Raw genomic sequence first — 24854 nt, 5'->3', positions numbered from 1 at the left:
CCCCCAAAAAAAAACAACAACTTTTGTCCCCAAGGAGGTTGTTCTCGTTCTCTCTCTCTCTCTCTCTCTCTCTCTCTCTCTCTCTCTCTCTCTCTCCCTCCCTCCCTCCCTCCCTCCTTTCCTCCCCTCCCTCCCTCACATTCTTTCTTTTTTGAAGGGAGCAGGGAAAAGCCTGAGTACTGCCATTTTGACTCCATTTTACCTGTAGGGTGAAATAAAGTTCACTTCCCAAGCCCTAGGGGAGCTGAGAACTTTCAATGGCTGACCAACCTCCTCCCTGAACCATAGAAATAGTCGTTATGCATCTTTAGTTCTCTAGAAACATTATGGCTGTGTCTAACAACAGAAGGAACAAATGTATCTGATTGGTTGGACTGAAAGGCTTGCATTGTATATAGGTTGACAATGATGGAACACTCAAGGAAACCCCTAATCTCTAAATCCTGATTGGTGCAAAGTGTAACTGTAACTTGGCAACAAATGTTTGTAATTTCTTCTCTTCTCCTCTTCTCTTTTCTCTTCTGTCTTTCTTTCCCATTCTCTCTCTCTCTCTCTCTCTCTCTCTCTCTCTCTCTCTCTCTCTCCCTTCCTTTCTTTCTTTCTTCTTCTTCTTCTTTTTTTTTTTTTTTGGTGAAACAGAGTATCTATGTACCCCTGACACACAAGTTCCTATGAGACTTCACTTGTACAAAAATATGTTTGTGACTATCCTCAGGAGGTCAAAGTTGAGTTCATGTTATGGCCAGAGGGGTTAAAAAAAGGAAGGCATCCATATTGACTAGTCAGTGCTTGTGGTGATGGAAGGTACTATGCGAACTGCTGGAGACTTGCTGCCTCAGTTTCACCCAACTGTGAAACTTACCCAACACTGAAAGTTACAGCAGTCACTGGCCTGATCAAGTATGTGCCCCCCATTGCAGTGACAGGAATGTTATGGGGGTGACTTTTTTTTATTTTTTCAAGACAGGGTCTCTCTGTAGCTCTGACTGTTCTGAAACTTTCTCTGTAGACCAGGCCGGCCTTGAACTCACAGAGATCTGCCTGCCTCTGCCTCCCAAGTGCTGGGATTAAAGGCATTTGCCACCATGCCTGGCATAACATATTTAATACATTACATTCCTTAAAATACACACACACACACACACACACACACACACACACACACACACACACCAAAATTGGAAAAAAGCAGGGTGGTGGTAGCACACACTTTTAATCCCAGCACATGGGAGGCAGAGGCAGATGGATCTCTGTGAATTCAAAACCAGCCTGGTCTACAGAGTGAGTTCCAGGACAGCCAAAACTGTTACCCAGAGAAACCCCAAAACATTGCTTTTCTTTTCTTTTTAATTAATTTAGTTTTATGTGTATATATGTATGCCTGAGCACACGTATGTGCAACCAACCATGTGAATGCCTGGTGCCCTTGGAGATCAGAAGAGGGTGTCAGATCTCCTGGGACTGGAGTCACAGATGGCTGTGAACTATGATGTGGGTTCTGGGAACTGAACCTTGATCCTCTGCAAGAGCAACATTTGCTCTTAACCACTGTACCAGGTCTCCAGTACCAGGTTTTTTTTTTTTTTTTTTTTTTTTTTTGTTTTCGAGACAGGGTTTCTCTGTGTAGTTTTGGTGCCTGTTCTGGATCTCACTCTTTAGACCAGGCTGGCCTCGAACTCACAGAGATCCGCCTGCCTGTGCCTCCCAAGTGCTGGGATTAAAGGCGTGTGCCACCACCTCCCGGCTTCAGTCCCAGGTTTTTATACATTGTTCTTGTTCATATTTACTTAGTCTCACTGTGCCTTGCAATAAGCTGATTAATTTGTGGCCTACCTTTGTTATCTTGACTTGCCATTTGATTAGGGGATGAGGAGGCTGCCCATCTTGAAGGACAAGGGGATGACTGCCAAGGACAGATCCAAAAGAGCGGCTGTCTTAAGCAGGACTGAACCCAGCTGGGCTTCGTGATACAATGCCTATATAATCTCAGCACTCTGGAGGCTGAGGCAGTGGGAGTGAGTTCAAGGCCAGCCTGGGCTACACAGTGATACCCTTGTCTCCAAATAAAACAGAAGGATGTAATACCAATGACTTTCATGTGCACATGGCTTGAGTAATGTATATTATCTATCTATCTTTTTTTTTGGTTTTTCGAGACAGGGTTTCTCTGTGTTGCTTTGCGCCTTTCCTGGAACTTGCTCTGTAGACCAGGCTGGCCTCGAACTCACAGAGATCTGCCTGGCTCTGCCTCCCAAGTGCTGGGATTAAAGGTGTGTGCCACCATCACCTGGCTTAAAACAAGATCTTATTAAATGGCCCTGGTTGGCCTAGAACTTGCTATATAGACTAGACTGACCTTGAACTCAGAGATCCACTTGCCTCTGCCTCCTAAGTGCTGGGATTAAAGGCGTGTGCCACCATGCTCAGCTTTTTAGTAATCTAATAAATAAAAATATCAATCATTTAGTGAAGATGGATATTCTACCCAAGTTTACTAGTTTAATAAGCTTATGTGATTTCATTTTTCTGTGGTGCTGGGGATAGAGTCCATGGTAGTCAAGTAAACTCTACCATTGAGAGACACCTCAGCCCTTCATGTGATTTTCTTCCTTCTTTTTTATTTTTGAGACAAAGTCTCTTATAGCCCAGACTGGCCCTTAAACTTGCTATGTAGCCGAGGATGACCTTAAATTTTTGTTCCTCCTGCCTCTATCTCTTCCAAGCATTGGCATTACAGGTATGTACTACCAAGCTAGGTTTTTTTTTTTTTCTTTTTTTCCCAAGACAGGGTTTCTCTGTGTATTGTGCCTTTCCTGAAACTCACTCTGTAGTCCAGGCTGGCCTCAAACTCACAGAGATCCTCCTGCCTCTGCCTCCCCAGTGCTGGGATTAAAGGTGTGCGGCACCACTGCCCGGCCCAAGCTAGGTTTTTGTCGGTGGTGGGGCTTGAATCTAGGACTTCACCCATGCCAGTACCCTACCAACTGAAGTATAACTAAGTACTCTGCTGAGTTACAGCCCCAGCCCCAGGCCCTCATACAGTTTGTTTTACAGAATTTGTCCACAAGAAAAATTAGTTATCCAGGTTCAGTGGTGCCAGCTGCTGGTGCAACAGGAGCTGTTGGGGAAGCTGAGGCCGAAGGATCTCGAGTTCAAGACCATCCAAGGCAGTGTGTCTCAAAACACAACAGTCAGTCAGGCTGGCGACATAGCTCAGTGGATAAAGGTGCCTGCTGCGCAGGCCAGACACCCTGAGTTCCCTTCCTGGGACCCACAGTGGAAGGAGAGAAGTTGTTATGGAGTTTGAGACTCCTGGGAAATGACCACAGACTCAATCTCATACTGCAGGGCGGCAATCTCTGGGCCAAATGAGATCGCTGTGTGAAGGGGGTGAGGGAAGGATTTTTAAAGGTGAAAACCATAAGAAGACATTGAGTCTGCATAAGTAAGCCAGGAGCTGTTCGGCCCTGCCAAGATTAGGTAGTCAAGACAACCTCAACATAGTCCTTGAAGGTCTGCATAAGGAGGTTACAGAAGTAAAAAAAAAGCAGTTAGCTATATCATAAGAAGTAGATAGTCATGGCTGTGCACTTTTAGGCAGGGGTCAAGGCATAGAGCTTATCTTCCAGAAATCTGAGTCAGAATCAAATAGCTATTAGGTACCAAGATAGATGCCTAGCACAAAATGGAGTTTCTTTAGGCATCACAAAGCAACTTCACAAAGTTATCCTCTGACCTCCACTGGCATGCCACGGCATACAAGCCCATGCATACTACACACATATCCTCTATTCACACGACCACTACTAAACAAACACAAACAAAGAAACAAACAAACAAACAAAGCCTGCAGCAGAAGACACCATTAACCAAAGCAACTTGATATGACAGCTAGTTTTTTTATTTTATTATTATTATTATTATTATTATTATTATTATTATTATTATTTTGGTTTTTTCGAGACAGGGTTTCTCTATGTAGCTTTTGCGCCTTTCCTGGAGCTCACTTGGTAGCCCAGGCTGGCCTCGAACTCACAGAGATCCGCCTGCCTCTGCCTCCCAAGTGCTGGGATTAAAGGCGTGTGCCACCAACGCCTGGCGACAGCTAGTTTTGTTTAGTGTTATATCCACCTTACAAAATATTTTTGGACCGGGCATGGTGGCACACGCCTTTAATCTCAATACTCAGGAGACAGAGACAGGAAGATCTCTGTGAGTTTGAGGCCAGCCTGGTCTAAATAGGGGTTTCAGAACAGCCAGGACTATATAAGAGAAAGATCCTGTCTCAAAAAACAAACAAACAAACAAACAAACAAACAAACAAACAAGGATTTTTTTTGGGGGGAGGATGCCAGCCTGGTTGTACTGGGTGGTTTTATGTCAACTTGACACAAGCTAGAGCCATCAGAGAGGAAGGAGCCTCAACTGAGAAAATGCCTCCATGAGATGTAAGGCGTTTTCTCAATTAGTGATCAGTGAGGGAGGGCCCAGCCCATGGTATGTGGTGCCATCCCTAGGCTGGTGGTCCTGAGTTCTGTAAGAAGCAGGCTGAGAAAACCATGGGAACAAGCCAGTAAGCAGCACTCTTCTATGGCTTCTGCATCAGCTCCTGCCTCCAGGTTCCTGCCTTGCTTGAGTTCCTGTCCTGACTTCCTTTGGTCTTGAACAGTGATGTAGAAGTGTAAGCCAAGGGGCTGGAGAGATGGCTCAGCGGATGGCTGCTCTTCCCGAGGATCTGAGTTCAATTTCCAGCAACCACATGGTGGCTCACAACCATCTATAGTGGAATCTGATGCCCCCTTTTGGCATAAAGTTGTACATGCAGAACACTCATACATAAATTAAAAGATTAAAAAAAATGTGTAAGGCAAATAAACCCTTTCCTCTCCAACTTGCTTTTTGGTCATGGTATTTCGTCGCAGCAATAGAAACCCTAACTAAGACACTGGTTGGCCGGGCGGTGGTGGCGCACGCCTTTAATCCCAGCACTCGGGAGGCAGAGGCAGGCGGATCTCTGTGAGTTCGAGGCCAGCCTGGGCTATAGAGTGAGTTCCAGGAAAGGTGCAAAGCTACACAGAGAAACCCTGTCTCAAAAAAACAAATAATAATAATAATTACTATTTTATATATCTAGATAATAGCCGGGCAGTGGTGGCAGCGCACGCCTTTAATCCCAGCACTTGGGAGGCAGAGCCAGGCAGATCTCTGTGAGTTCAAGGCCAGCCTGGGCTACCAAGTGAGTTCCAGGAAAGGTGCAAAGCTACACAAGAGAAACCCTGTCTCGAAAAACAAAACAAAACAAAACAAAACAAAAAAGACACTGGTCTATACAGAATTCTAGAATTCTAGATTGTAACAGGGCCCCAGACCTTACTTAGACCCTGAGACTTTAGCACCACTGAGTCTGTGATGGAAGTACCATTCAGGCTGTAAAACTCAGCACGTGAACAGCACCACCAGCCAAAATGAAACAAAGACCTAATCCATCAAAGTCCATAGTTCTGGGAAAGTCTCTAAATGCACTAATCTTGCTTTTTGGCTTCTGTAGTTCTGCTTCTGGCTAACTGTTCTTGTTAACTGAAGTGTGTCAACCCAGGATATGGTTTTTGTGCTTAAAAGCTCACTCTGAGAAAGGCTCAGGGGTACACTGGGACCCCAAACACCCAGTGTAGTCATCAGATGGCTAATAAAGACTTTCTCTTGGCTTAAATGCATGTTCGACCAGTCTTCTCTGGTGAATGCCCTACAACATAGATCAGCTGGGGTTAAATAGTGAGACCTTGTTTCAAAAAAAAAAAAAAATTTCTTTTTCCAGTGTGGGAAGAGGCTGTGGAGATGGCTCAGCAGTTAAGACCCTTGGCTGCTCTTGCAGAGGATCCAGGTTTTGTTCCCAGCACCCACCGGATGCTCTCGATGCTCTGCAGCTCCAGTTCCAGGGATTCCGATGCCCTCTCTTCTGATCTTTTTGGGCACCAGGAATACATGCGGTGCACATACAGGTGCATATGCTGATGAAACACACACACAAAATAATAAAATAAATAAATTCTTTAAAAATATTTCAGACTAGGGCCTGGAGATATGGCTCAGAGGTTAAGAGCACCGACTGCTCTTCCAGAGGTCCTGAGTTCAATTCCCAGCACCCACATGGTGGCTCACAACCATCTGTAATGAGATCTGGTGCCCTCTTCTGTATACATAATAAATAAATATCTTAAAAAAAATTTCAGACTGGAGGGATGGCTCAGCAGTTAAGAGTACTTGCTGCTCTTCCAGAGAACTTAAGTTCAGTTCCCAGCACTCATACCTGGCTACTCACAACTGCATATAACTTGAGCTCCAGGGAATCCTCTTTCCTCTCTGGCCTCTGAGGGCGCCCACACACATGTGCACCCTCCCACATGCATCCCCCCCCAACAGATACACACATGTAAACATAATTAAAACACAAAATAATTTGGCTGAGCATGGTGGTGCATGCCTTTAGTCCCATCACTCAGAGGTAGAGATGCACAGATCTCTGTGAATTCAAGGTCAGCCTGGTCTACATATCAAGTTCCAGGCTAGCTAGGACTGCATAGTGAGACCCCCATCTCAAAAACAAAAACCAAACAAAGACCCACTTTTTTTTTTTTTTTTTTTTCCCAGATAGGCTTTCTCTGTGTAGCCATGGCTGTCCTGGAACTCATTCTGTAGACCAGGCTGGCCTCAAACTTATAGAGTTCGATCCCAAGCTCTGAAAACAAGAAAAAGTAAAAACAAAAACAAAAACAAAACCTGTCTGGTCTCTCTGATACTTTTACTAAGCTAAATTAAATGATATTGTTATGGTTTTAATAGGGTATATCCCTTCATGTGTTGGGGACTTGTTTGCGGTGACTAGGCTTTTGGGAAGTGATGGGGTGCTGAGCCCTCTGACTTCATAATCATGACAGAATTAGACAGCATTATTGGGAGGTGGTGGGAAAGTTTACAAGGTGGGGCCTGGGTAGAGGAAGTAGGGACTGGAGCCTCTGTTATATTCTTCCTCCCTTCTCTTCTCTTACTTGTCTGTCTGTCCTGCCCTCCCACCCCCATTCCTGGGTGCTCTGACGCCAGCTATTTTGTTTACTGCATGGTCCTGCAGGCAGAGCCTTGCTCCAGGCAGTGGAAGCAGCTGACAGACATGTCTCAAAGTATGAGTTAAAATAAATCTCTTCTCCTTTAAAACTGTTTCTCACAAAAAAAAAAAAAAAAAAAAAAAAAGACACAAAACCCGAGTCTGGAGTAGTGCCACACTCCTTTAATCCCAGCACTCAGGAGACAGAGGCAGGGGGATTTCTGTGAGTTCAAGACCAGCCCAATTTACATATTGAGTTCCAGAACAGCCAGTGCTACAAAGAGAGACCCTGTCGCAAAACAAAAACAAAACAAAACCGAGGCCCTGGGGAGGTGGCTCAGTGGTTAAGAACACATACCGCTCTTTGAAGGACTTCACCCATGCAAGGTGATACATACCCACCTGTGACTCCAGATTTAGGACAATTCTAGGCCTCTGGCCTCCTTGGGCATCCACACTCATGTGCACATACCTACACATAGACATATAATTAAAAAAAAAATCTGGGGGTTGGGGATTTAGCTCAGTGGTAGAGCGCTTTCCTAGCAAGCGCAGGCCCTGGGTTCGGTCCTCAGCTCCAGAAAGAAAAAAAACCTAACAAATACCAACCCTAAAAAAAAACCCCAAACTGAAAAAAATTTAATTGTTTCTCTCAGGTATTTTCAACAGTGATAAAAAGTGTGACTAAAAAGTAGATATGTCATATATGTTTATGTATATATCTACATTTATTTTTTGAGACACTATGTCTCTATGTAATCCTGGCTGTCCTGGAACTCATTATATTATATAGAGCAGGCTGGCCTCAAATTCACAGAGATCCTCCTGCCTCTGATTCCCAACTCCTGGAATTAAAGGTGTGCACCACTGTGCCCAGCTCTTGATATATATATATAAAATTCTAAATAATAATAAATAATTAAAATATATGTGTGATCTATTTAATTTTTTTGAACATAAAAACAGGTTATAATTAAAAAGTCCAGGGTTATTTGAAACTGGAAAATATTTTCTTTGTAAAAATAGTAAAAATAAGCCGGGCGGTGGTGGCGCACGCCTTCAATCCCAGCACTCGGGAGGCAGAGCCAGGCGGATCGCTGTGAGTTCCAGGTCAGCCTGGGCTACCAAGTGAGCTCCAGGAAAGGCGCAAAACTACGCAGAGAAACCAAAAAACCAAAAAAAAAAAAAAAAAAAAAAACCAAAAAAAAAATAGTAAAAATAATAACATTTCCCAATAAGCCCCTTTAAGCCAAATAATAGCTGAATTATACATATAAATATTGATTAGATTCTGGGATACAGAAGAAACCTATCTTCATCTGGTTCAGAGAGCTACGTTTTACTTAAGTTGTGTAAGTGAGATTCCTATTCATCTTCCCCTTCACTGTTTGATTTACAGTGGACATTTTTCTATAGGCTAATCCATAATCTAAAAGATTTTAGCCTTCCCTCCTGAAAGTACAGCCAGCATATTCTTTCATCAGCTTGATACAAATTCTTATCCTAAGAGTGAAATGTTTCACTAAATCTTGCCCAGTGATTGGGCAAAACCAAAACTTATTATTATAAGCCACAGTCATCCTAGGGTCCCCCCCTGCTAGGTAGCCTCCCTGGATTTGTGGGTTGCAGTCTGATTGTCCTTTGCTTTATATCTAGTATCCACTTATTAGTGAGTACATACCATGTTTGTCCTTCTGAGTCTGGGTTACCTCACTCAGGATGATATTTTCTAGTTCCATTCATTTGCCTGCAAATTTCATGATGTCGTTTTTTCTCTGCTGAGTAGTACTCCATTGTGTATATGTACTACATTTTCTTAATCTATTCTTCAGTTGACGGGCATCTAGGTTGTTTCCAGGTTCTGGCTATTAAGAATAATGCTACTATGAACATAGTTGAGCATGTATCTTTGTGGTATGATTGAGCATTCCTTGGGTATATGCCCAAGAGTGGTATGGCTGGGTCTTGAGGTAGTTCGATTCCTAATTTTCTGAGAAACCGCCATACTGATTTCCACAGTGGTTGTACAAGTTTGCATTCCCACCAACAGTGGAGGAGTGTTCCCTTTGCTCCGCATCTTCTCCAACATTGACTGTCATTAGTGTTTTTGATCATGGCCATTCTGACAGGTGTAAGGTGGTATCTCAGAGTCATTTTGATTTGCATTTCTCTGATGACTAAGGATGTTGAGAATTTCCTTAAATGTCTTTCAGAATTGAGATTCTTCTTTTGAGAATTCTCTGTTTAGCTCTGTAGCCTTTTTTTTTTTTTTTTTTTTTTTTTTTTTTTTTTTTTTTTTGGTTTCGAGACAGGGTTTCTCTGTGTAGCTTTGCGCCTTTCCTGGAACTCTCTTGGTAGTCCAGGCTGGCCTCGAACTCACAGAGATCTGCCTGCCTCTGCCTCCCAAGTGCTGGGATTGAAGGCGTGCGCCACCACCGCCCGGCTCCATTTTTTAATTGGATTGTTCAGTATTTTGATGTCTACTTTCCTGAGTTCTTTATACACTTGGAGATCAGTCCTCTGTCAGATGTGGGGTTGGTGAAGGTCTTTTCCCATTCTGTAGGCTGTCTTTTTGTCTTACTGACCGTGTCTTTTGCCCTACAAAAGCTTCTCGGTTTCAGGAGGTCCCATTTATTAATTGTGTTCAGTGTCCGTGCTGCTGGTGCTATATTTAGGAAGTGACTTCCTGTGCCAATGTGTTCAAGAGTACTTCCTACTTTCTCTTCTATCAAGTTAGTATAACTGGGTTTATGTTGAGGTCTTTGATCTACTTGGACTTGAGTTTTGTGCATGGTGACAAATATGGATCTATTTGCAATCTTTTACATGTTGACATCCAGTTATGCCAGCACCATTTGTTGAAGATACTCTCTTTTTTCCATTGTATAATTTTGGCTTCTTTGTCAAAAATCAGGTGTTCATATGTGTGTGGATTAATGTCAGGGTCTTCAATTCGATTTCATTGGTCCATGTGTCGGTTTTTATACCAGTACCAAGCTGGTTTTTTTTTTTTTTTGTTTTTCGAGACAGGGTTTCTCTGTGTAGCTTTGTGAAAGCCTTTCCTGAAACTCACTTGGTAGCCCAGGCTGGCCTCGAACTCACAGAGATCCGCCTGCCTCTGCCTCCCGAGTGCTGGGATTAAAGGCGTGCGCCACCCCCCCCCCCCCCCCCCCCCCCCCCCCCCCCCCCCCGCTGAAGCTGTTTTTATTACTATAGCTCTATAGTAGAGCTTGAGGTCAGGGATGGTGATGCCTCCAGAGTTTGCTTTATCATACAGGATTCTTTTAGCTATCCTGGGTCTCTTGTTTTTCCATATGAAGTTGAATATTGTTCTTTCTAAGTCTGTGAAGAATTGTGTTAGGATTTTGATGGGGGATTGCATTGAATCTGTAGATTGCTTTAGGTAAGATTGCCATGTTTACTATCCATCCATGAGCATGGGAGATCCTTCCATTTTCTGATATCTTCTTCAATTTCTTTTGAAAGACCCCCAGGGGAGATCTTCCCTCAGGGAGAGACCCCGGACCCGGGAAACACACCGAAACCACAGATCAGATGCAAACAGCAAGAGGCTTTATTAAATGCACAGGTACCTGGGGCCAAGTCTCTCAGAAGACTTGCGCGCCTACCGAGGGCAAAGGGGACTTTTTATGGGATTTCAGGGGCAGAGGCGCGGCTACAGAAGCGAGAAGCATAGTTACAGGGTCCCTATTGGCTGTTTTACAGAGGGCCAGGGTGAACTTGGGGTCGCGTTCTTTAATTATCAGAAGTTTGATGTGTGGCTGACTTGGCCTTGCCCAGGCCAGCTGCCTATTCTTCAAGGCCAGGGGCCCGCCATAAAATATCAACTGTCTTACTCCCAAGGCTGCTGACCCAATTATCCCCTATCTTAGGCCCGATGGCTGACCATAGTTATCTTTTTCTTCCAAGGCCGGCTGGCTAGTTAGTCACAGCTGTGAACTCCTGTTTTTCTGATTCCTGCAGAATGGCGTTTCTAAGGCCAAGTTATTGGGGGGGCATAACATCGGCCCAACGCCCCATATCCTCATAATGGAGCGGGGGTCTTTCATTCCCCCATTTTCTTTTGTATCAAATGAAATCTTTCATTCATGGGGAAGAATAGGGATGTGGCTCCATTTCCACCTGGCTGAGTTGTTGGTATTGTTGGGTCAATACCAAGGTCTGGACAATAGAAACACGTTCCCTGATAAATTGGACAAGTCTGTTTAGGATGCAGGGCCCAAGTGTCAGAAGGAGCAATAAAATCAGAAGGGGCCCTATAAGGGTGGAGACGAGGGTGGTGAGCCAGGGAGACCTTTCGAACCATCCTTCAAACCATCCCTGTTGTTCTTTAAAAAGTTTTTGTCTTTGTTCTAATCTCTTTCTTAATTTGGCCATGCTATCTCTTACCATCCCAGTATGATCCGCATAGAAGCAACATTCTTCTCTGAGGGCAGCACATAAGCCCCCTTCCTGCAGGAAGAGGAGGTCTAATCCCCTCCGGTTCTGCAGAACTACCTCAGACAGGGAGGTGAGTGACTTTTCCAAGGCACTCACGGATTCCTCCAGTGCCTGGATATCAGTATGCATGGCAGCCTGGAGTTGTCTGAACTGGTTGGTTTCCATGAGGGCAGTGGTACCTGTGCCTATTCCGGTGGCGATTCCTCCCATAGTTAATCCACCTAGTATTAGGGCCAGGGTTAGCGAGACTGGCTCTCTTTTTATACGGGGGACCCCTGTTTCATATCGAGCATAGATATCTTCAGGTGTATGGTAGATTATCCTGGGGTACAATTCTATTAGTACACAATAATCGGCCATGTTAGCTAGTATTGAGGGAGAGAGGCATGGTGTAAGTCCAGTGCTACAGGCCCAGTAAGTTCCGCTGGGAGCCACGAGATAATGGGGTCCTGGGACAAGTACCTGGGTGTGATTACACAGGTGTTGATGGGTATAGGGTACGGTCCCCAGACATAGTCCTTGTCCTGACACCTCGGAGATTGTGAGCTTATGCTGAGGTGTCGAGGCACATCCTGGTGGGGGTGAAGAAGAGTTGGTGAAGCTTCCGACTACGGCCACCCCCTCATAATAGGGAGGTGCGGAAACTAGGCATAACCAGCACTCCTGAGTCCGATTTGGGTTGGTAACATTGAGGGCTGAGTAAGCGCCCTCTATAAGATTCAATAGCCGGTCTCCCGTACCTGGTCTGGGTGGCTGGAGGATGGCTGGGGTTACAGCGACATTTGGAGCCGTGCTTGGGCGAATAGCGGGGAAAGAGGGACGCTTTTGGTCAGAGAGAACCTGGTTGGGACCTATAAAGGTGGAGAGCTCCGTGATTTTAAGCTTAATCGTAAACACAACTCCCTGGTCCCGTCTTGTCATGTAAAGTCTAAGTCCCCATGTTTTACCTTTAATCCAGTCTTGTGTGGTCTCCCTTCCCTTCTGAGTGAAAGATATATTCAGGGGGTTGCATGTGAAATTTACACAGGGACCCTCCCCCTTCCAGTAAGTGTTATCTCTTTCTGACGTGACAGTTCCCCAACAATGTCCTTGGGTAAGGGGACGCCACGAGTGGCTTTTTTCTTGGGTAGCTCTTTTTACCCTAATGAGGTCCCAAGTGGATGAAGGCTTCCAATAGGTATTCCCAGTTGTTTCACATCCCCATGTTTTACAGAAGTAACTTTCATAACCCCCACATTGGCTAATCATCTTTTTGTCCCTACCATCCCGGGGGCAGACGTAGAAGGGTAGTTGTGACAGGGCTGCCCTGGCTTCAGGGTGACCATATCCGTATTTTCCGTCATTACATTTGCAAGTTCCCTTACCGTCCTGACAGACGTCTGGTGCTCTGGGGTTCATGGGGTCAGTGGTAGGGATGTCCCAGTCCTCTGACCCCGCTGCTAATTGGCAGAGATCTGGATGTAAGTTAGGCCACCATGTAAAGGGGGTGTGAAGGGCGGTTGTTTGCCAGACCGTCTCCCCAGTTTGTGAGACAACCTGCCAGGTAATTTTCTTAACCAGGTGGGGGCTCTCTGGTGATGCCCCTCCTAATGTCAGGAGGAGGACTATTAGGGGGATCAAGGGGACCCCCGAGTGAGTCTTATCTTGAGTGGGTTCGAAGAGCGTTGAACTTTCCATGTTGATGTCTCGGTGTCCTCAGCTTCGTCGGGTTCCTTGGCAGCCTTCACATGTGACGCGTGGACCCAAGCCGCTATCCCGTCAACCTTGAGTGCGGTGGGAGTAGTTAATAGGACGGTGTAGGGTCCTTTCCACCTCGGTTCTAGGTTCTTGGATTGATGGCGTCGGACCCAGACAGAGTCCCCAATCTTGAATGGATGAGGCACCACCGGGCGATTCAGTTGCTCCCGGTATGCATCCGCCAGGGGTTTCCACACCGTCTTTTGCACCAGCTGGAGGGCTTGGAGGTGTGCCTCTAGGGTAGGGCTAGTGGCAAAAGAGGAGATGTCAGGGTGAAGGAAATTTACAATTGGTGGGGGAGCTCCATACATAATCTCGAACGGGGTTAGGCCATGAGGCCCAGGAGTGTTCCGGGCTCGGTAAAGGGCTAGGGGGAGTAGGAGCACCCAATCTCTAGTGCCAGTTGCAAGCGTTAATTTGGTTAAAGTCTCCTTAATGGTTCTATTTGCACGTTCTACCTGTCCTGAGCTCTGGGGGCGGTATGCACAATGAAGTTTCCAATCAATCCCCAGTAGCCTGGCCACCTTCTGACTTACCTGGGAGACAAAGGCGGGCCCATTGTCTGACCCCAATATCTGGGGCATTCCATACCTGGGAAAAATTTCTTCCAGGAGCTTCTTGGTTACCACGTTAGCGGTCTCCTTCTTGGTAGGGAAGATCTCCATCCACCCTGAAAATGTGTCTACAAAAATCAGAAGGTATTTATATCCATATAGTCCGGGTTTTACCTCGGTGAAGTCAATTTCCCAATGGACTCCTGGGTGGTGACCTCGCAGGCGGCTCCCTCTGCTCAGATGGGCTTTTCCTGGATTAACTTGGGCACAGGCAGGGCAGCTGGAAGTCACCTGTTGGAGGACCTGTTCCTGATTCAATAATACAGTACCCGAAGTCTCATCAGCCAGAAGGGCCCTCATCTTGTTTTTGCTCAGATGGGTTAACGCGTGGAGGAACTTGAGCATATATTTGGTATGGGAGGTTGGCATAACTAATTTGTCATCCATTATATAAGCTTGTCGCTCGGGGCTCCATCTCGCCCCCATTTTCTTCGCTAGTTCCTGGTCCTCCGGGCTGTAAGACATGGGGTCTCTACTTGGCTGTTGGTCCTGCAAGACCAACAGCTGGTCGCCCCTTGGGGGTTGTAAGGCGACTGTCCGGGCTGTTAGATCAGCCAGCCGATTTCCCCGTGCCACGACAGAGTCATCTTTTTGGTGCCCCGGACAATGTATGATGCTGAGCTGATGCGGGAGGAACAATGCCTTTAAGAGTTCTAAAATTTCTTTTTTGTTTTTAATTTCCTTACCCTCCGAGGTCAAGAGGCCTCTTCTTCTGTAGATTTCTCCATGTACATGAGCAGTGGCGAAGGCATATCTGCTGTCAGTATAAACCATGAGTCTCTTACCTTCCGCCATCCGGAGGGCCTGGGTCAGAGCGATCAGCTCTGCTCTTTGGGCCGATGTTCCAGGCGGCAGCGGTGAGGCCCAAACTACCTCTGATTCGGTGGTAACAGCTGCTCCGGCCCTCCGTTCTCCTTCTTGGTAGAAGCTGCTCCCATCCGTGAACCAGATAAAATCTGGTTTCGACAGCGGTTGATCTGTTAGGTCAGAGCGGGTGCCATGGACCTCCGCCAGAATCTGGAGGCAATCGTGCTCCTCGGATGGGTCTGGCAAGGGCAGCAGGGTTGCGGGGTTGAGGGAGACAACTGGTCCGAACACCACTCGGTCTGTGTCTAGCAACAGAGCCTGGTAGTGGGTCATCCTGGAATTTGAGAGCCACCTGTCTGGGGGCTGCCGGACCAGAGCTTCCACCGCATGAGAGGATAACACAGTTAATGGCTGTCCCAAAGTCAGTTTCCCTGCATCCTTGAGCAAAACAGCAATGGCGGCTACCATGCGCAGACAAGGGGGCCATCCTGCAGCTACCGAGTCTAATTTCTTGGATAAATAAGCTACAGGTCTCTTCCATGGCCCCAATCTCTGTACCAGTACCCCTTTTGCAAAGCCTGAGTTCTCGTCCACGAACAGTTCAAAAGGCTTGGTCAGATCTGGCAGGCCAAGGGCTGGTGACTCAAGTAAGATGTTCTTAATTCGTTGAAAGGCCTGTTGCTGCTCCTCTCCCCAGTGGAACATGGTCCCAGGCTTGGTGAGAGGATACAGGGGGGCAGCCATTTCAGCAAAACCCGGGATCCAGAGGCGGCAGTAGCCGGCTGTACCTAGGAACTCCCGCACCTGGCGGGGGTTCCTTGGAGGGGGTATGGAGAGTATGGCCTCTTTCCGTGCTCTCGTGAGCCATCTCTGTCCTCCCTCTAGGGCATAACCCAAGTAAATGACTTTGCTTTGGCAAATCTGAGCCTTCTTAGCCGAAGCCCGATAGCCCTTCTGTCCCAGTTTAGTCAAAAGGGCCCGAGTGCCCCTCTGACATTCAGCCTGGGTTCTGGCTGCTAGGAGGAGGTCGTCCACATATTGGAGCAAGATTAAGGCCGGGTGTTCAACCCGGAATTCGGCTAAGTCTGAGTGTAAGGCTTCATCAAAAAGAGTCGGGCTGTTTTTAAACCCCTGGGGGAGCCGAGTCCAGGTCAACTGTCCTGAAAGTCCCATCTCTGGGTCTCTCCATTCAAAAGCGAACAGTAGTTGGCTCTGGGGGTGCAATCTCAAACAGAAGAAGGCATCCTTCAAGTCCAGTATCGTATACCAAACGTGGGTTGGCGGAAGAGTGCTGAGGAGGTTGTAAGGGTTTGGCACCGTGGGGTGTATATCTTCAACCCGTTTATTAACCTCCCTCAGGTCTTGAACCGGTCTATAATCCCCTGTCCCAGGTTTCTTTACAGGCAGGAGGGGGGTATTCCAAGGTGATCGACAGGGCACAAGTACTCCCTGGTCCAAAAGTCTCCTGATGTGCGGTTTAATGCCCTCGTGGGCTTCCCGGGACATAGGATACTGTTTGATTGAAATGGGAGTGGCGGAAGCTTTTAACTGAATAACAAGTGGGGGTTGGTCGCGAGCCAGCCCCAAGCCGCCAGTCTCTGCCCATGCTGAGGGAAATTCCCTCAACCAGTCCTGCATTTCTTGTGGTGGCTCCTTAGAGGGCTCAGATTCAAACAGGCGGTATTCCTCTTCCAGTTTTAGGGTTAGGACTTGTAGGGGGGTCCCTTTGGGTCCTGTCATAGTCGACCCCTTATCATCAAAATAGATCTGAGCCTTGAGCTTAGTCAACAGGTCTCGGCCCAATAATGGGTGAGGGCAGTCAGGTATATGCAAAAAAGAGTGGGTTACCTGTCCAGATGCCAGCTGAACCTTTCTCTCGGTGGTCCATCGATATCTCCTGCTACCTGTGGCCCCCTGGACCAAAGCTGTGCGGTCACTGAGAGAGCCCCCGGTGTGGGTCAGGACTGAATGTTGAGCCCCGGTGTCCACCAGGAAGGTCACTGGCTGCCCCCCAATCTTGAGAGTTATCCTAGGCTCAGGGGGGGGCTCCTGGCCTTGACCTCCCTAATCCTCCAGATTGAGGAGGTCCGTGGCCCTTGACTTAGGCTTCCGAGACTCTTGAGGCTTCTTTGGGCAGTCATGAGCCCAATGTCCTCTCTCTCTACAGTAAGCACACTGGTCTTTGTCCAGTGGTGGCTTTCTCCGATCTCTCTTCCTAACTCCCTCGCTGACCTGTCCCTGAGATACTACAGTGGCCAGGACTTTAGTTATTTCCCTATGACGCTTTTTATCTCTCTCTTCCTGCCTCTGCCATAATCTCTCTTCCCGCTCTTCAGGAGTTTCTCTCTTATTAAACACTTTTTCTGCCTCTCTCAATAAATTTGACAAACTGAGTGAATGCAATCCTTCTAGTCTCTGTAACTTGGCCCTTATATCTGGACTTGACTGATAGATGAAAGACAGTATGACACCCGGCGCCTGTCCTGGATCTTCTGGATCGTACGGGGTATACATTCTGTATGCCTCTCTAAGTCTTTCTAAGAACGCTGCCGGCGTTTCCTCCTTTCCCTGGGTTACATTTCTAACCTGGGCCAGATTGGTAGGGCGTCTAGCTGCCCCTCGGAGACCCGCCAAGAGCAACTGGCGATAGAGACGTAGGTGCTCCCTACCTTCCGGGGTCGCGAAGTCCCAGTTCGGGCGGGTGAGGGGAAAGGCTGCGTCAATGATATTAGGCAATTGGGTGGGTCTTCCATCTTCTCCTGGAACCCGCTTCCGAGCCTCCAGGAAGACCCGCTGCTTTTCCTCCACCGTCAGGAGGGTCTGCAGTAACTGCTGACAATCTTCCCAAGTGGGCTTGTGGGTCACTAAAATGGACTCAATCAGGTTAGTCAAGGCAACAGGGTCCTTAGAGAAAGGGGGATTATGTTGTTTCCAGTTGTAGAGATCAGACGCTGAAAACGGCCAGTATTGGAGCTGGTGGTTAGGACCTTCCCTAAGGGGAAAGGCTCTGGACTCCTTAGCTGGCTCGTCGCGCTTTCCTCGTAGGCGACCGGCAATTGGGGAGGGAGCCGGAATCTCATCTTCCCTCTCTCTCCTTGGAGGCTGTTCAGGCGCCTCCGGGGGGGGCCGTCGGTCCCTCCGGTGCCATTGCAGGGGCCACCGGTCCCTCCGGTGCCCGATTCCCTGGGTATGGTGGTGGGTCCTCTGTGAGGAGGTCAATAAGAGGTGAATTGGGGTCCGGGGGGAGGACGGGAGCCTTAGGGGAATCCTTTCGTGGGAGAACAGGGTAAAGGGAGGAGGAAGGAGAGGCGGGAGGGAGCAGTGGTTTGGCGCTCATCAGTGGCGCCGTCCCTCCTGAGCCCCCTTCCCCAAATCGGGGCTCCCCAGTCGTCCCAGAGCCGGTCGGGGAGCAGTCTCCCGCCGATCCCATCCCCGGCCCCGCCTGAGCGCCGGCACCATAACCTGCGGCCGCCTGCGCGCCCGCCTGCGCGTTCCCACCTCCCACAGTCGCCTGCGCACCCGCCTGCGCGTTCCCACCTCCCACAGTCGCCTGCGCCGGCGCGGCGGCCTGCGGGGAGAGGAAAAGACTTGCTGGTGTGGGGTTAGGGAGGAACAGGGAGTGGGAGGGATCCGCCGATCTGGCTTCCTCGGCCCCGGGATTCGGCGAGCGCTGCTGTTGCCGGGGGGCCGAGGGGAAGAGAAACGGCTTAACCCATGGGGGAGGTTCTGTTGTCAGGAGTCTCCACATGGCAATGTATGGGACCTGGTCCGGGTGGCCCTGGGGACTGGAAGCAAAAACTTTTCCCTCCACCTGTGAAATAAGACTAAGGTTAAAGGTTCCCTGATGAGGCCATCCTACATTCATTTTAACCCAATCGGCCTCGCAAAGAGTGATCCATTTTTTCTTCTTGATTACGACTCCTTCGTTGTTGGCTCGTATCTTTACGTCTGACCAGTGTTTAAGCGTGAGGCTCAAGGGGGTGGTGACAGTCTGTCCCATGGTTGTCTCTAGGAGGAGAACGGTTAAACAGAAAACAAGGAACAACAAACCAATACAAATAACATTGACATGCGCTGCGCGGCTTCGGTTCCAAACCGAAAGCAAAACCTCAGAAGGAGACTGCGAGGGTCCAACCCCCTCTTCTCCAACCAGCACAACGTATCCCTCTGATACGTGAGTGGCCCCAAAAAACCGTGCCCCAGAGGGCAATACAGACCGTGCCTCAGAAGGCACTTCAGACCGTGCCTCAGAAGGCACTTCAGACCGTGCCTCAGAAGGCACTACAGATTCCCGTGGAATTCCTTCCAGGGTTTCAGATTTCCCTAGGACGTCTCCTAGGGTTCAGCGGCGAAGTCCAGGCCCGTCGGCCCCCTCTTTCAGATCCATTGACACAGACAGATTATCAGACGCAGGCGCGGAGACAAACAAACAACATTCAACATTTAGGCAAACAGACAACACTCAGACTGGACAGGGATGACATAAACCAAGGCCGGCCGGCTTACCTCCTGATGGTGGGTCGGTGGTCCCAGGGAGGGGTCTCAATCCCCGTACGGGCCACCAAATGAAAGACCCCCAGGGGAGATCTTCCCTCAGGGAGAGACCCCGGACCCGGGAAACACACCGAAACCACAGATCAGATGCAAACAGCAAGAGGCTTTATTAAATGCACAGGTACCTGGGGCCAAGTCTCTCAGAAGACTTGCGCGCCTACCGAGGGCAAAGGGGACTTTTTATGGGATTTCAGGGGCAGAGGCGCGGCTACAGAAGCGAGAAGCATAGTTACAGGGTCCCTATTGGCTGTTTTACAGAGGGCCAGGGTGAACTTGGGGTCGCGTTCTTTAATTATCAGAAGTTTGATGTGTGGCTGACTTGGCCTTGCCCAGGCCAGCTGCCTATTCTTCAAGGCCAGGGGCCCGCCATAAAATATCAACTGTCTTACTCCCAAGGCTGCTGACCCAATTATCCCCTATCTTAGGCCCGATGGCTGACCATAGTTATCTTTTTCTTCCAAGGCCGGCTGGCTAGTTAGTCACAGCTGTGAACTCCTGTTTTTCTGATTCCTGCAGAATGGCGTTTCTAAGGCCAAGTTATTGGGGGGGCATAACATCGGCCCAACGCCCCATATCCTCATAATGGAGCGGGGGTCTTTCACTTTCTTCAGAGACTTTCTTTAGTGAGTTCTTATCAAACAGGTCCTTTACTTGTTTAGTTAGTGTTATCCCAAGGTATTTTATATTATTTGTGGCTATTGTAAAGGATGATGTTTCTCTGATTTCTTTCTCAGTTCTTTTTATCATTTGTATATAGGAGGGCTACTGATTTGTACAATAAAAGGACGCTTTTTAAAAAAAAGTTTATTTTCAAGTGCATTGGTGTCTTCCCTGCAATTATATCTATCTGTGTGAGGGTGTCAGATCCCCTAGAACTGGAGTTACAGATGGTTGTGAGCTGCCATGTGGGAGCTGGGAATTGAACCCAGGTCCTCTGGGAGAGCAGCCAGTGCTCTTAACAGCTGAGCCATTTCTATATATATCTCTATATAAGTCGTTTTTTCAAGACACGTTTCTCTGTGTAGCCCTGGCTATCCTGGAACTCACTCTGTAGACCAGGCTGGCCTTGGACTCAGAGATCTGCCTGCCTCTGCCTCCCCAATGCCGGGATTTAAGGCGTGTGCCACCCCCTGGCAGCTATTGATATTTTAAGGTTTTCTTTTCCCTTCTCCCTTTCCTTTTTTTTTCTAAGACTTCACAGATGATAGGCAGTGGCTCCATCACTGAGCTGCAGTCTCATCTCTTCTTCCTTTGTTTGGGACAAGATGTCATCTAGCCCAGGCTACCCTCAAACTCACTATCATCCTATCAAGTGATGAGACTACAGGTGCGCACCACTGTATCTTTTTTTGTTTTTTGTTTTTTGAGACAGGTTTTCTCTGTGTAGTTTTGGTCCTGGATCTCACTCTGTATACCAGGCTGGCCTCGAACTCACAGAGATGCACCTGGCTCTCCCTCCTGAGTGGTGGAATTAAAGGTGTGTGCCACCACCACCCTGCTCAGTGCACCACTATATCTAACTTTAAAAAATTATTATTTTATTTCATATGTACAGATATTTTGTCTGCATGAATATCTGTACACCTTGTGCATTCCTGGTGCCTGAGGAAGCCAGAAGAGGTCGCTGGATCCACTGGAACTGGAGTAAAGATAGCTGTGAGCTGCCACGTGGGTGCCGGGAATTGACTTGGGTCCTCTAGAAGAGCAGCCACTGAGCCATCTCTGTAGGCCCTTACATACAGATTTCGAAAAGTTTTTTGAGATGAGGTCTCATTCTGTAGTCCAGGCCGGCCTGGAACTCATGACCCTCCTGCCTCAGCCTGGGATTATACATGCCCCACCATGCTAGGGCCTTGCTAGCTCCCGGGGGACGAGTGCAGGGACAGGTCCTGTACCATGTTTCTCCTTTGCTGCAGATAACAAAAGGTTGCCGAATACATTCTAATACTCTCCCTGGGCTAAAACAACCCAGTCCTATGATGAGGGTGTGGCTTTTTTCTTCTGGCAACATAGTTTTTCTTTTCTGAGTACACAGATACCCTAGCCAGCCTTCCTTTGGACCTTCGTCTTATTTCAACCCTCTGCTCTTGTCCTCACTTCCTAGATTTTACCCTCTGGGGTGTGTTACGTGGGTCCCTCAGCTCTTCTCCAGGTGAATGGCTCGAAGCAGGCTTTCCAGATAAACTCATCTTCAGGTACTTCCCACATCAGTCATCCAGGACAGTGACTCACTGTCCCCCCAGCAGCTCAGGAGGCAAGAGAGAGCTGTTCCTCTTCTTCCAGTAACTTCTCAGACTTCTCTCCCTTGGGTTCTGAGATTCCCCTCTCTGGTCTCTGCCAGGGGCTTCCCAAACCTTAGTTTATCACATTTAGTTGATGTATTCGCTCAATGAGACACGAGAGTTTATTACCACCATGTTATAGAGAGGAACAAACACCCAGCCCTTTGGGAAGCTGTTTTTGGTATATGGAGTCACCTGACAGAGGGTCAGCCTGGAAAGAGGTCTCCACTAGTCTCAAGGAGACTCCATCCTCCCTGGCCTGCTCTGCCGACACCCCTTCACCCCTTCCAGCAGCCCAGACTTCGGCTTTCTACCCCCTCCCCCACCCCGCTCCAGCCTCTCTTCCTGCTGTCATGGCAATCGATTCTAAATTTGTGCTTCAGATCAGTTCTGCCCATGCTGCGTTCCCAAGCCTCTCCCCAGAGGAGGTGTCAGAACCCTAGCTTCCCAGTGAGTGTCCGTGGCCCAAGGCTTCGGCCCTGGAGCTGGCTACCCAGTTAAGTCCTCTCCATTCTGTGTAAAATGATGGTAAAACCCCACAGGGCTGGAAGAGTTTACAGGATCGTGTTTTCTAAACAAACAAAAACAAACAAACAAACAACTAGATTCAGCTATCTTATGCTCAATGATCCTGCTTCTGGACAAATACCAAAGATGTTTTGAAAGCAGGGACATACACAGATACTTAGGCCCCAGTTCCTGTAGCAATGTTATTTCCAATAGTCAAAAGGGGGGACTAGTGTGTGGCCATGGTCAGAAGAATGTATGTGCCAGGTCCAACGCAATATTCTCCAGTTCTGAAAAAGAAGGCTGTTCTGACACATCTACCACATAGATGAACTTTGGGACAGTATGTGAAATAAGGCAGACTCAAAAAGGCAGATATTATGGTGGTGGTGGTGGTGGTGGTGGTGGTGGTGGTGGTGGTGGTGGTGGTGGTGCTGGTGGTGGTGGTGGTGGTGGTGGTGGTGGTGGTGGTGGCGGCGGTGGCGGCGCACACCTTTAGTCCCAGAACTCAGGAGGTAGAGGTAGGCGGATCTCTGTGAGTTCAAGGCCAGCCTGGTCTACAGAGTGAGTTCCAGGAAAGTCAGGGTTGTTACACAGAGAAACCTTTGAAAAGCCTTAAAAAAAAAAAAAAGACAGATATTATATGATTATGACAGATATAGCCATCCTGGCTAGTGTTAGGTCAACTTGTCTTTTCTTAGTGTGGGTCATCACCTCTGGGCTCTGCTCATCTCTATCTTCCATCTGATGCCCCGGGGACTGGAATACTCCTGCAACATAGTTATTCGGTTCTTTTTCAAAGTCTTGAGGTTTTGCCTTGAAGTTATCTTTGAACGGAGGCCTTGCCTATTTATTTTGTTTTATTTATTTATATTTGAAACTGTGTCTCACTATATAGACCAGACTAGAACTTACAGTGATCCACCTGCCTCTGTCTCCCGAGTGCTGGCATCAAAGGTGTGAGCCAGATCCTCCAGTTTTAACTGTATTTCTCAAACTTCCCACATCCCCTTCTCCTGTCTTTCTGATCCTTCCTCATCCTTACAAACACCACGATTTCCTTTATTCAGGCTTCTGGCTAATGTGTTCCTCTGCCTCTGGAATCTACCACTGTGTTACTGATGTCCAGGCTGGCCCAGATCTTTCTTGTCTATTTCCTTATGAGCATAGCCTTTAACAGCTGAGTCGTCTCTCCAGCCTCCGGCCTCGATCTTTCTATGTAATGAGGATGACTGTGCTGGCTAGTTTTATGTCAACTTGACACAAGCTAAAGTCATATGAGAGGAGGGAACCTCAATTAAGAAAATTCCTTCATAAGATCTGGCTGTTGGCAAGCTCATGGGGCATTTTTTAAATTAATGATTGATAAGGGAGGGCCCAGTCCATTGTGGGTTCTATCCCTGGGCTGGTGGTCCTGGGTTCTATAAGAAAGCAGGCTGAGCAAGCCATGGGGAACAAGCCAGTAAGCAGCACTCCTCCATGGCCTCTGCATCAGCTCCTGCCTCCAGGTTCCTGCCCTGTTTGAGTTCCTGTCCTGACTTTCTTTGATGATGAACGATGATGTGGAAGTGTAAGCCAAGTTGCTTTGGTCATGGTGTTTTATAGCAATAGAACCATAACTAAGACAATGACCTTGAACTTAAAAAAATTTATTTGTATTTGTTTGTATGTGTTTGTGCCTGTCTGAGTTTATGTGTATAGCTGAGTTTATATGTGCCATGTGCGGGCAGCGCCTGCAGAGGCCAGAACACGTCAGATTCCCTGGAACTGGAGTTACAGGTGATTGTAAACCATTTGAATTGGGTGCTGAGAATCCAACGCAGGTCCTGTTGTTGTTTGTTTTTGCTCTTTTGGGGGGCCCACCACCCAGCTCCCAAATAAATCACACACAGAGGATTATTATTACTTATGAATGTCTGGCCTTAGCTTGGCTTTTTTGTTTTGTTTTGTTTGTTTGTTTTTTTCAAGACAGGGTTTCTCTGTGGAGCTTTGGAGCCTGTCCTGGGACTCACTTTGTAGACCAGGCTGGTCTCGAACTCACAGAGATCCGCTTGCCTCTGCCTCCTGAGTGCTGGGATCAAAGGTGTGTGCCATGCCACCATCACCCGGTGAGCTTGGCTTGTTTCTTGCCAGCTTTTCTTAACTTTCAGTTAACCGATCTGTGTTTTGCCTGTGGGCTTTTATCTTTCTCTACTTCTGTATATCTTACTTTCACTTTTACTCTGTGCATGGCTGTGAGGCTGGGTGCCTGACCCCTGATGTCCTCCTCTCCTTGTTCTCTTGCTCCTTCTCTCCTCCTAGATTTCTCCCTCTATTTATTCTCTCTGCCTGCCAGCCCCACCTATTCCTCCTGCCTTGCTATTGGCCGTTCAGTTCTTTATTAGACCATCAGGTGTATTAGACAGGCAGAATAACACAGCTTCACAGAGTTAAACAAATGCAACATGAACAAAGTAACACACCTTCAAATAATATTCCCCAACAAGGTCCTCTGAAAGAGCAGTAAGCACTCTTATCTGCTGAGCCATCTCTCCAACCTTGACTCTAAACTTGTGATCCTCCGGTCTCCACTTTCTGAATCCTGGGATTACAGGCCTGCACCAACCACACCCAGTTTATGCAGCCTTGATGACTGAACCCAGGCTGAACCTTGGGTCCGGTACAAGTGCTCTCTACCAACTGTGCTATATCAAAGTCCAAATATTCCTACATCATTTGGTATGGCTTGTAGCAAGGTCTTGGCAAATGCCAGTCAAACATGTGTGACTCAAAGTGCATTATTTAGGTAAATAC

The 24854-nt window shown here is 47.7% G+C and overlaps 2 protein-coding genes across 2 annotated transcripts; both read right to left on the bottom strand.

Annotated features, from left to right (window-relative positions):
• Nucleotides 1-10650: 10650 nt before the first annotated feature.
• LOC143267014 (uncharacterized) lies at nt 10651-19115 on the bottom strand. The gene is made up of 2 exons (XM_076543378.1): nt 13889-19115; nt 10651-13543 (listed from the first exon to the last, which is right to left on the bottom strand). Exons 1-2 carry the CDS (start codon nt 16456-16458, stop codon nt 13177-13179), a joined length of 2937 nt encoding a protein of 978 aa, XP_076399493.1. The 5' UTR covers nt 16459-19115; the 3' UTR covers nt 10651-13176.
• LOC143267090 (uncharacterized) lies at nt 16783-21952 on the bottom strand. The gene is made up of 3 exons (XM_076544009.1): nt 21881-21952; nt 18256-18286; nt 16783-18050 (listed from the first exon to the last, which is right to left on the bottom strand). Exons 1-3 carry the CDS (start codon nt 21950-21952, stop codon nt 16783-16785), a joined length of 1371 nt encoding a protein of 456 aa, XP_076400124.1.
• Between the last annotated feature and the right edge of the window lie 2902 nt (nt 21953-24854).

The sequence above is a fragment of the Peromyscus maniculatus genome, chromosome 8 (genome assembly GCF_049852395.1).
Source record: "Peromyscus maniculatus bairdii isolate BWxNUB_F1_BW_parent chromosome 8, HU_Pman_BW_mat_3.1, whole genome shotgun sequence".
Lineage (NCBI taxonomy): Eukaryota > Metazoa > Chordata > Mammalia > Rodentia > Cricetidae > Peromyscus > Peromyscus maniculatus.
Note: the sequence above shows the minus strand (reverse complement) of the source record. Positions and strands in the feature narration are given on the sequence as shown.